The 12,656-nt window shown below is 35.9% G+C and overlaps 1 protein-coding gene across 1 annotated transcript in view; it reads left to right on the top strand.

Moving 5' to 3' along the window:
• CCDC7 (coiled-coil domain containing 7) overlaps positions 1-12,294 on the top strand; it is a 239,592-nt gene extending 227,298 nt beyond the window's left edge. The window contains exons 33-37 of the mRNA XM_057731790.1: positions 2,153-2,278; positions 2,619-2,654; positions 3,438-3,533; positions 7,345-7,559; positions 12,165-12,294. Coding sequence (XP_057587773.1) covers positions 2,153-2,278; positions 2,619-2,654; positions 3,438-3,445 — 170 coding nt within the window. The 3' untranslated portion in view covers positions 3,446-3,533; positions 7,345-7,559; positions 12,165-12,294. The remainder of the gene's footprint in view (positions 1-2,152; positions 2,279-2,618; positions 2,655-3,437; positions 3,534-7,344; positions 7,560-12,164) is intronic.
• The last annotated feature ends 362 nt before the right edge of the window (positions 12,295-12,656 follow it).

Raw genomic sequence — 12,656 nt, 5'->3', positions numbered from 1 at the left:
GCATAAATAGCGGTCAATGATCCATACATTTAGGTCATCTTTTCCATCATTTGCTTATATTTTAAATGTAATTTTCTCAATCAAATATGCATTCAAAAACAAATAAACCAGGATGTGGGAAACCCTAGGAAGGAATGCAGACTAGGACATACAGAACTGACTGTACTGCAAATGTATGACAGGTGACATCAGCATCATGATGACATAAGATAACCCTCCTAATCTCCCCTCTTCTCAACAACAAAAATGTGACATGTATCCATGAACAAAAGTGACTTTGTGGGAGTTTGGGACCCAGCATCATACCCCAAGGGACCCAGAAGACTTCCATCCACCTGTGCTTCAGGTAATAGGAAGATAGACCTCCATCCTGATTACGGACCCTTTAGTAGCTTATGAACTGGTTCCAGCCCCCCTTGGCCATGGTCCAGGAGCATCTGGAGAACCCCGACTTGGGCAGTCACCACAGACAAGAGAGCCTTTATGGAAGTCCGGGTTTCTAGAGGAGAAGTTCCAGCACTCCATCGGAGCAAAAAATAAACTTTTACCAGGACACTGCCAAAGAGACTCATTTCTCTCCTGCAATGTCCAGAGTACTAAGTTGTGGAATGAGAAGAGATCAGGAGAGAGGCACATAAGATTTTTGGAAAGCATTAAAGGAATTTGGTTCCTGCTGTCTATGCTGCAAACTCCATCAGAAAGCCTACCCATGAACTTCTGGGAGTGCCTCACCTGCGGATCCCCCCTAGCTAGTCTGTGGCACCCCCAGTGACAGGCATGCCTCACCCACTTTCCCTCACTCTGCAGCCAGCTCCCTATAGATGCTCCTGAGGGTGGCGGCCAGAGTAAGCTTTGTTGGACAGCTAGGGAGCATTCGGAGAAAGCAGGCCAGAGTCTGTGGACCTGAGAGAAACCATAAACTTAAGCTGTAGCACCACTTTAGGGAAACGAAAGGGAGATGGTCAGCATTGGGCCTGATGCATTGCAGAATTCAGAGAAGATATACAAGCTTAAGAATTCTGCCAGAAGAGGGAGCAAGAAGCGTGAATAGGTGTACCCACTGAAGGTCTAAGAAAACCTCAGAGTCTCTAACAGGGCTGACAGAAGGTATTTCTTCTCTGAAGGCAGTAGTAGAGACTGGAGGAAGTGACTGCTACTTCAGATGTGAAGATGGAACACAAAACCCCAAGGAAAAAGAAAAATTGAGGCAACATGATACTACCAAAGGATCACAATAATCTTCCAGAAACCAACCCCAAAGATATGGAGATCTGCAATTTACCCAATAAAGAACTCAAAATAGCTGTTTTATTTTACATATATTAATAATTATATATACTTTAAATCTATAAAATATAATACAATTATATTCCATTATATATAACATATAATATATAATATTCATATATATATACAGACACACAATGGAATACTGTTTGTTCCCTTGAATTTATTTCTTTATTTAGATTTCTTTAATTTCCCTTAGCAGTGTTTTTAATCAGTTAATTGAAGAAAAGAGAAAAATGTATATTGTCATTTACATTTACCTATATAATTACCTTTAAGGTGCATTTTTATTTCTTCATGTGGATTTGAGTTATCATCTGGTGTCATTTGGTTTCAGCCTGAGGTATTCCCTTTAGTATTTCTTTTAAGAAATGGCTGGTAGTATAAAATCAAAATCTCTTGGTTTGTTTGTTTGTTTAATTTAGGAGTGTCTTTGTTTCATCTTTATTTTTGAATGATACTTTTTCTGGGTATAAAATTCTTGGTTGTGAATTTTTGCTTTCAGCATTTTGAAAACGGAGTCCAACTGCCTACTGCGCTCTAGTCCTCTTACTCCCCCAGCCCTATGCAACCACTAATCTAATTTCTATGTCTATAAGATTTGCCTATACTGGACATTTCATAGAAATGGAATCTTATAATATGAGGTCTTTTGTGACTTGCTCCTTTTACTTAGCTCTGATCTCCAAACTAGTGTTCTAAATATTTATCTTTATTATTTTAATTAAATTAATCTCAAAAAATTAATTTTCATTATTTTAATTTTATTTTTATTGACAACTAACTTACTGTGTGAGTATTAAAAATAAAAATAGTTATAAGTGTGATCCATCTTACAGCTAACTTATTTTCTAAATATTTCCAGAGGACCCTTATGAATACGTTTCACCCCATATGATTGAACATCCAAAAGTACGTCTTAGAGCATCTAGGACTGGATCAAGTGTTTATAAAACCATCCACCTTCCTTCACTGAATAAAGAACATTCAGGTAATTTATAATATCCTTAGTGTACAATGTGATATTTTTAATGAATAAAGATTTAATTATATGGAAGTTACCAGATTGTACTATCCTTAGTCATATAACCAGTTTAGCAAAACGTTAGTGAAAGTAAATGCTGAATTAAGCTGATCTAACATATATGCATTCTTAGTAGATGAGTGGTGTCTCTGACATGGCTGTACCTTCCCCACCACCACCAAATTGGAACTCCATTTTTTTTGTCAACATTTCCTTTCTTACACACTATTATAGATCCTGCAGATGACTGAGATAAACCCATCTTATAATCCTCTTCCTTATATTTATGTATCCCTCTTTTGTCCAGTCCCAGGCAAGGTCCATAGAAAGAGTCAACATGAGGGTAAGTGTGAAGGAAAATAAACATTATGTTCATTTTCTTCCCTTCCCTTCATTAGCATCTCCCAACCATCTAATCCACTAATATTTAAGAACTAATTTACAGACCCTTTTTCTTAGCCATTGCTCCAGTGGTGGTATATAATCATGCTTTATTTCTCTGAAAGATACATATTGTGGAAATTAAACACATTAATGTAATTTTTTCTACTAACTTGGAGAAAGTACCATCTAAATGGTCCACATTCTGCATTTTATTTTAATGTATTTTTCTCCAAGTTAGCATATTTGAAACTCTTTTCATTATTACATAGTTTTGTTTTTAACAGTGCTCAAAATATGTGTCGTTAAAATAGCATTTCTTTAGCATCTCTCCCTCCATTCTAGCACTAGATTTCTCACTGTAGGAATGCAAACTTCTTTTTTTTAAATAAAGATGTGCTGTTTCATATAGAGACAAAAACTGTACTTGAGAATTTATTGATTTGATTGCTTTATTTTTTTACTGATATACTATTTAAGAAGCTCTTTAACATTTTTATATACAGTTTTTTAATTATTTCTTTCTCTTGATTTGCACTTACTATTTATGTTTATAAATATCAAATACCAGGCAAGGAAAAATCAGAGAGAAAATATCTGTGTTAGTAAAAGTTGCTGTATCTAAATTATTGAAAAAAATATACAGAAGCTGTACTTTAGATTAATGAAATTTATTTTAACTTTTTTAAAGTTTAAATGAGGTTATTTCTAGAATAATTTAATAATACTATTCTCATTTTTTTAGGGCATTGAAAAAGTTCAACCTTAAACAAAAAGAAAGGTGAACTTGAAGATACTCTGCCTGCTGTGGTCACTACAACTAGAAAACCTATCTATAAAGGTAAAAGAATCCGTGCTATACAAAGATATATGAAATAAAACCTTATTATACTATGTTTCCAATGACTCCATTTACTAATCACCTCAAACCTATAGGCCTTCTCCCCAAGACAACCAATTAGGAGCAAAGACAAGTATATTTTTCCAAACCTTTCTTCATACGCGCGCACACACACACACACACACAGAACATATATGTTCTGTGCATTAAGAGGATCATATGCTTTGATCCTCCTCACCTCTGATCCAAGTAAGTTGATATAGATTTCTTTTATTTCTCACACCTTTAAGTTGCTGCATGATAGTTTATAATATGAATGTGCTATAACTTATTTAACCATTCCTCTATTGAAAGACATTTCCATTTCTTTTATTGAAGTATAGTTGATTTACGATATTATGTTAGTTTCAGGTGTACAGCATAATGATTCAGTATTTTTGCAGATTATATTGCATTACAGGATAATACAAGATAATGATAATTATCGGTGCTATACAGTATATCCTTGCTGTTTATCTATTTTATATATAGTAGTTTGTATCTGTTCATCCCATTCCCCTGACTTATCCCTCCCTCTTTCCCTCTCTCCTTTGATAATCATGTTTGTTTTCTATATCAGTGAGTGTTTCTATATATATTCATTTGTATTATTTTTCAGTTTCCATGTATAAGTGATATCATACATCATTTTTTCCCAGATTTGTTTTACTAAGCATAATATTCTCTAAGTCCATCCATGTTGCTGCAAATGGCAGTATTCTTTTTATGGCTGAGTAATATTCCACTGTATGTATACTCACTATATCTATTTAATCCAGTCATCTGTGATGGGCACATGGGTTGCTTCTATGTCTAGGCTATTGTAAATAGTGCTGCTATGACACTGCGGTGCACATATCTTTTCAAATTAGTGTTTTCACTTTTTCCCGAATATATGCTCAGGAGAGGAATTGCTGGATCATATGGTAGTTCTCTTTTTAGTTTTTTAGGGAACTCGCATACTGTTTTCCATAGTGGCTGCACCAATTTACATTCCTACCAACAGTGTATGATGGTTCCCTTTTCTCCATGTCCTCGCCAGCATTTGTTATTTGTAGATTTTCTTGATGATGACCATTCTGCAGGTGTAAGGTGATTTGTGTTTTTGATTTGCATTTCTTTAATAATTAGTGAGGCTGAACGTTTTTTCATGTCTTTGTGTGGACATTTTCACAATATTAATTCTTGCAATTCAAGAACACAGGATATCTTTCCATTTATTTGTGTCTTCTTCAGTTCCTTCATCAGTGTCTTATAATTTTCAAGGTAAAGGTTTTTTTTTGCTTAAATTTATTCTTAAGTATTTTTTCATGCTATTATAAAGTGGATTTTTTTCTTATTTTCTCTTTAAAATGTTTCATTGTTAGTGTATAGAATTTCAACTGATTTCTGTATGTTGATTTTGTATCCTACAACTTTATTGAATTCACTTGTTAGTTCTATTTCTGTGAAGTCTTGGATTTTCTATATGTAAGATCATGTCATCTGAAAACAGCTACATTTTACTTCTTCCTTTCTGATGTGGACACCTTTTATTTCTATTTTTTCCCCCTCTAATTGCTATGGCTAGAACTTCCAGTGTTATTTTGAGCAGAAATGGTGGGAGTTGGCATCCTTGTCTTGTTCCTGATGTTGGATGAAAAGATTTTTAACTTATCACCATTGAGTATATTAGCTGTAAGCCTGTCATATATTGCCTTTATTAGGTACATTCCTTCTATACCTAACTGTTGAGACCTTTCAGCATGAATGCGTGTTGAAATTTGTTAAATTTTTTCTTCATCTATTGAGATAATTATATGATTTTTATCCTTAATGTTGTTAATGGAGCATATCACATTTATTGATTTGCTATATTGAATCATCCTTGCATTCCAGGGATGAATATGCCACTTGATCATGGTGTATGATCCTTTCAATGTTGTCTTGAATTCTATTTGCTAGTATTTTATTAAGGATTTTTGCAAGTATATTCATCAGGGATTGGCCGATAATTTTCTTTTCTTATAGCATTCTTATCTGGCACTAGTGTCTGAGGTGTGGGCGTGTGCAGATCTCCTGTAGAACTGAGGTCTAGGTCTCTGCAGTTTGCTGCAGTGACTTGTAGGAAGAGGGGGACCCAGCAACAGCATAGGCCCGGGGATGACAGGTTGCAGTGGTGGCTTGGGCCTAGGGAGAAGGGTGCAGTAGCAGCAGGGCTTGGGGATGGTGAGTCAAAGCCCCAACTCTGGCCCAAGGAGGCAGTCACAGAGCAGTATCAGTGCATCCAGGTTTAATGATAACCCATTAAAGCCAGGTGGATCCAGATGATGGATACAGAGTGGAGTATAGAGCAGTAGCAGCTTGGCCTGGTAATGGTAAGTCAAAGCCACGCCTAGGACCCAGGGTGAGGCTCAGAGCAGTGGCAGCTCATCTGGTTCCATAGGTGGTAAGGCACTATGGCTTCCCAATCTCAGAGAATGGGGCACAGCAGCACTAGGTCCTGGGGGCAGGTCTTTCCACAGTGACAGCTCCAACCCTGGGGAGTAATGAGGGGAGGGGTGTGGTGGTGGCAGGGGGGAAATCCAGACAGTTCCATCAGCTTGGGTTTAGCATTGGTGCACACTGTCGGAGTTCCCCATGACAGTAAGACTTGCTGGGGTTCTCCTCTCCTTTTCCTCACGGGGTGAAATTCCTCTAATGGGATCCCTCCTGGCTGTCCTGGGCTAGAGGATGAGGTGACTCAGGTAAAATCCTTCCTATGCTTTTCTATGCAGCCATGCTTGGATTTTGAGCTTCTTCAGATTTCTGCTGCTTTTTCTTTGTAGTGCAGAGTTCTCCTCGAGCTATTTTCATTGGTTTGCAGTTGTCCATTTATTATTTTGGTTGTTTTTATGCGGGAGACAAGCATTGGGACCTCCCAGCCCTCTATCTCGCTGATATTACCTCTGTTGTTATTTATTCAAAGAAATCATGCATCTTTTTTTCTCCTTCACTTTTTAAAACATAGTAATATATCTTGAAAATATTTCCACATCAGCATATCCAAATCAACCTAATTCTTTTTAACTCCTTTATATTTGAGCATACCATAGGATGTTATTATTAGCAGTAATGTTATATTACTCAACTAGGCCTCTGTTAAATGGGCACTTTGGGTTGTTTCCAGTTTTCTCTCTATAACAATGTTACAATAAACATCACCAGAGTCAATAGATACTTTATAATCCAGTCTTGACCCCATAAGTCTTCCGCCTAAAAGGAATTGCCACTGTTTCTTCCCCTGACACTGATTTCTTTTGATTCTTTTGCAGCTCAGAAATTGAATTATTTAAAACTGACTGATTTTTTTGGAAGAACCATAGCTATATTAAGCATATACATTTTATGTGTTCCAAAAAGCAATAGTCTAGTGAACTTGAACTTTTTGAATTCCTCTATCAATGCTTCTCAAAGTGTGGTCCCTGGACTAGCAGCCTGGGCATTAACTAGGAACTTACTAGAAGTACAGATTCTTGGATCCCACCTCAGACCTAGTGAAAAAGAAACTGGGGTTCAAGTCCACTGACTTGGGTATTAACAAGTTCTCTGGGTATTCTGATGCAGCCTAAAATTGGAGAACCATTTCTACAGAGCATAGGTAGTTAGATTTATGTACTCCTTTTTCATTTCCATTGCTAATGTTTGTATATAATATTCTTTTTCATGATGTCACATATAATAAATATTACATCAGCTATAATGAAATTAAATAGAACTATTTTTTTAATCACACAATAATTTTCCTTTAAAGTGCCATATACTGCTGCCCGAAAATCTCTACCCCACCCATACTTTTGAGAATAAATTAATTCTGGGCAAAATAAATAACAAGCAAATTCGTGGAGGCAGCAATGAAATTGCAAGAGTGGAAGCCTTATGAAAATAACACTGCCTTGAATAGATGCTGCTTATTGAACAATAGAGAGAAAGACCCTGAATAAACAGGGCATGTCCAGATCATGGAGGGTGAGTTTGAATGTTTGAATGGCTTTTCCTTTTTTCTAATTTTGAAAAAATTACAGTTGTCTTTTACGATGAAAATATTCACCTGATTCAAAATAGTGATGTTTAAACACTGCACAACCAATTTCAAAAAGGAAAGGAAGTAAACTTAAATGCCTCATGACAATAACTGAATTGATACATGTTGGAGCACATTCTGTGGAATTTGTAATGGCACAAAGTACAAGTGATAAGAATTTTAAAGATGATTCTTGCCAACCAATGTTAATATTGTTATTAACAATCTTATAATAATATGTAATATTATATACATATTATATGTAACAGTCAATATTAATAGAAATTTTAATAACTAAGATATTATTTTTAACAATATTTTTGCTGTACCCTGGGAAGCATAAATGTCATTGGATGAAACTGTCAAGTCCAATCTGGATTATTATGGACACAGATATTTAACCTTGAATATTACTATATTTCTCTAGCAAGAATTAGAGCAATTAGTAATAACATTAACCTAAGTATTTTGGAGTTCTGTTTTATATCAATATTTAATAAGGAAAATTGGATTTCTACAGAAATAATATAAAGTGGAATAAAATTGATAAAATAGTGGCTATCCTCTATAATCTCATTATAAAGATATTATTTATATTTTATACAGTATTAAAAAAAGTACAACTTATATGGCAAGAAGAAATCATGAATTGAGTGAGCATAAAGTATCAGTCAAGAGAAAATAAATGGAGGAATTCTTCACTAGTTACTGATTATTCTCTGAAACTGTGAAAGATTCCAGAGGTAATATAAAAATGATGTGTACTAATAACTTTTGTGAAGAATTTGGAGAGAATACATGCAGAAGTGAATAGGAGAATTGTTGCAAGTTGCCTATAATTGTATTGTGAGCAATGCAAATTTTATACTTCTCTCTAGAATTATTTTTCCAACATAAGTTCAGCATAGCAGTCTGCCAATCCAACCTCTCAGTTTGCTTCTATGGACAATCCAGATAACAGTGAATATAATTTATATATTAATTATGTGATAATTTGATTAAATGAGCTAATATATGTGCTAAATAAGTACTTTTCAAGCCTGTCTACAAAATAGGATTCATCTGGGGTGTTTTAAAAGCTACTAATTCTCTGCCCCAGCCCAGACCAGTTAAACCAGATTCTCTATAGGTGATTAAACTATGCAACCAGAATTGAGAATGATGATGCTTATTATTTGATGATATAAAGGAAATCAACTAATACCTCAGCCCACATACAAATGTTGTGGCTGATTTTTTTTAAAAATCTGGATCTTGTAGCTACTGGCAGAGGGGGGCCCAATGAATAGATTCAGTCTATATTGGATCCACTTAAATTTCCTTCTCCCAGACCACCTTGTTCATGGCAGTTACGACTTCCCTCCACAGCCTTCCCCAACAGAATTTCCTGTAATAATGGAAATGTTCTATATCTGTGCCCTCCAGTATGGGAGCCATGAGCCATATACAGCTATTGAGCTCTTGAAATGTGGCTAGTATGTGTGAGAATCTAGATTTTTTATTTTATTTAATTTCAATTAGTTTAAATCTAAATAGCCATATGTGGTTTGTGGCTCCTATACTGGGCAGCACAACTCAAGAATTATCAATGATCCAACAACCAATCAGGATCTGGGAAGGCAGTGAGTTATCCAGAAGGACATATAAGAAACCTTGCTGATTAATGACGGGTACAACTAAATATATCTCCCAGGAGAATTAGGAGCAGAAATAGTATTTCAGCAGAGCTGTTTTGCTTCTTAGGATAGGAGGATGGCCCTTAAAATTGAGCAGGTGATGTCAGTTTCAACCACGGACTCTGCATAGCTCAAATAAGGGCACAATTAGTAGGCAAAAGTGAGTAGGATCTACAGCCTTTGGAAGGCTTTGGTTGCCTTAGTCACATATATAAAATGGAATATTACTCAGCCATAAAAAGGAATGAAACTTAGTTGTTTGTAGTGCAGTGGATGGACCTAGAGACTGTCATACAGAGCGAAGTAAGCCAGAAAGAGAAAAACAAATACCATATGCTAACTCATATATACAAAATCTAAAAAAAAATGGTACTGATAAACCCAGTGACAGGGAAAGAATAAAGATGCAGATGTAGAGAACAGACTTGAAGACAAAGGGTGGGGGGGGCAAAGGGGAAGCTGGGACAAAGTGAGAGAGTAGCATTGACATATATACACTACCAAATGTAAAATAGATAGCTAGTGGGAAGCTACTGCATAACATAGGGAGATCAACTCAATGATGGGTGATGACTTAGAGGGCTGAGATGGTGAGGGTGGGAAAGAGTCGCATGAGGGAGGGGATATGGGGATATATGTATAAATACAGCAGATTCACTTTGTTGTACAGCAAAAACTGGCATAACAGTATAAGGCAATTATATTCCAATAAAGAACTTAAAAAATAAAAAATAAAAATTTTTTAAAATTTTTTAAAATAAAAAAAAAAGATAAGGCAAGTCTCATCCCTTCTTAAGGAGGTCAGATAATTAGTAGTCAGGGCACAGTTATAAAAATGAGTATCTAATGATCTCTAAAAATTCAGTAATTTCTTTGGTTTTATTGTGACTCAAAAACCTAAAAACTTGCTAGAGATCATAGTAATGCTTTAAATAAACTGAAAAAAGCTCAGTGAGTATTTTTCTAGACTTTTGAATGCATTTTTTACTGTGGTCATTCTAAAACTGGTACTGCTAAAGACAGATCTGGACTACCTAAGCCAAAGTTTTATGTGAGGTCTGCTTTGGTATGTAAATATCATCTTTATAAACAAGATCCATCCAGAAGGTAGTAGAAGAATAATTTTGTTCATAAAAATTACGTGATCATTCACGTTGAGGCTTATCCAATTTGCAAGAGTAGCTCTAGCATTCCATTTTCTGTTTGTCACAATATCTAATTGAAATCAAATTATTGATGTCCTAAACATTCAGTTCCAAAATGTCTCATAGAGCTTGTCCAGGAGATTAGAGAGCAACAGGAGCAGATAGTAATCTAAATGTAACCACTTGATACCTTAGTATTTGATGAGAGACAAAAAGCCTTTTTTTTTCTTTTCAAGAAGAACATGAGATTACTTTGCCGGGGGTGGGGGGGGAGGGATGTTCAAGGAACATATTTTTGCCCTCTGTGTATTGGTGTCTAACTCTTTGCACAGGGCCATGATTTCAGGTGCAGGAAGAGAGTAGAGGTTTCTAGACACCACGTTCCATAGTTAGATTCCTGAGGCAAGGGCATCTTGCAGTTTTCTGATGGAAAAGAATTCTCAGTAGGTCATTGAGCACTGCAGTGGCAAATAAAATGGAATTTTTAAACAGGGGGTAGACAGTAACTGTAACTTATAGGATATGAATTTTCAACAGAAATGGCTGAATCACTGGGCCAGGAAATAAGGGGTATTGGTCACTAGCATCCAGGGTATTGATAGCTTCTTATTGAGCAAGATCCTAATCCATACAGCTGCCTGACACTTTGAAGTCTTATTATTGCATTAATAAAATGGCAGGAACCCACAACTCAAGTTTCACTGAGATATATAGACTGCTATCTCTGAACCCGCATACTGGGAAGAGAGAGCATTGTGATTATTCTCTCTCCCATACCTTTTCTACCCTCCTATCACCCTCCAGACAGCCAGTCAGGTGCCCGAGTTGCACTTGGCAAGCTACAGGCTGGGTGCCCATGGACACTTGCTGAGTTCCACAAAATATAAGCATAATTCCTATCTTAGAATTCGCAGGCCTTTCAGTTTGGGCATGCGTCAGAGTGGCAGAAACTATGTGTGGACAGGCTCTCGTGTGAACATGTAGTCTCCCAGCTAGGTCCATCAGTTAAGAGCATGCATGCATCATCTGAGGATCTAGGACACAATTTCATTTAAATTGCTCAAGGTCACAGAGCATATTAACAGCAGATAAACGATGGGAACCCATAAAACTGGACTTTAATCCAGGATTTTAATCTCTAGTATATGTCCCACCACAAGGCCATAGTCCATAATAGCCAGCTTTACAATGTTGTTTAAAAAAATTATTCTGACATTTGTTTAAAATGGTAATGAAGACTTTATTCGAAACTCTTGCAATAGGGGGCGAAGACTGAACTGAACTTCACACATAGCAAAAAAAGCTGGGGGTTTATAGCTAGTGAGCAGAGTGAGTGAGGGGATCAGTGGATGTCACATTACTAAGGGGAGGCATCAAGTGCAGGGGATTCCTACTAAATTAGACTAACAGTCTTCTTCTGAAGGCAGGCCAAGGACAGGGCCAAGTATGAGGCCTAGTTGAAAAGAGGTCTTAGAGGAACCCAACTAAAGTTTACTAAAGGAGGGATTTTTTTTGTCATTGTTTAGCTAAAAAGAAATTTTTACCATTGAGAGAAAGATCGTTGATTTTGAAAACCAAAATCTCTAGATATTTTGAAAAAATGCCATGCAATTAGTGTAAAATTTACTCTAGTGGTGAGAAATTCACAAAACTGAAAGTTTTAGGAATGTTTGTGTGTATATCAGAGGTTCGATTAAATGAAAAATATAATAATGTGGTTTATTTTCAGAACTTTTCCTTATGATGTGGAACAAAGCTGAAACTCTAAGATCAAAGCCTCTGTTGCTGATGTTAAGAAAGGAGCTCTCTGTTGAAGTTCCAGCTTGCTTCTCTTCACTCATGTCCCTGTAATGCCTTCTGGTGTGGTGTAAAAGCAATTAAATGAAATTTGTGCTCTGCATGTTTTGATAATATCATAATTATTTGTGTCAATTATTTGCATACCTGTTCTTTATGATACTTTATAGAAAAAAGTCACCTCCATACTTTCTTACACTTCCAAATAGAGGAACTGAATTTAGAAAAGATCTTGCTTTAGTATTTTTCATATTAAAACTGGAAATGCATTGAAGAGATTAGAACAAAGTCTTTATTATTTATGTAATATTTATTAAACCTAATGAGACTGCAAATCATACTACTAGCTATAGCTAGTAAAAGACATTATTTATAAATTCAAAGAACTTATTCTGTGTGGGAATGTTATTAATGAATATCAGGT

The sequence above is a fragment of the Hippopotamus amphibius genome, chromosome 4 (genome assembly GCF_030028045.1).
Source record: "Hippopotamus amphibius kiboko isolate mHipAmp2 chromosome 4, mHipAmp2.hap2, whole genome shotgun sequence".
NCBI lineage: Eukaryota > Metazoa > Chordata > Mammalia > Artiodactyla > Hippopotamidae > Hippopotamus > Hippopotamus amphibius.
Note: the sequence above shows the minus strand (reverse complement) of the source record. Positions and strands in the feature narration are given on the sequence as shown.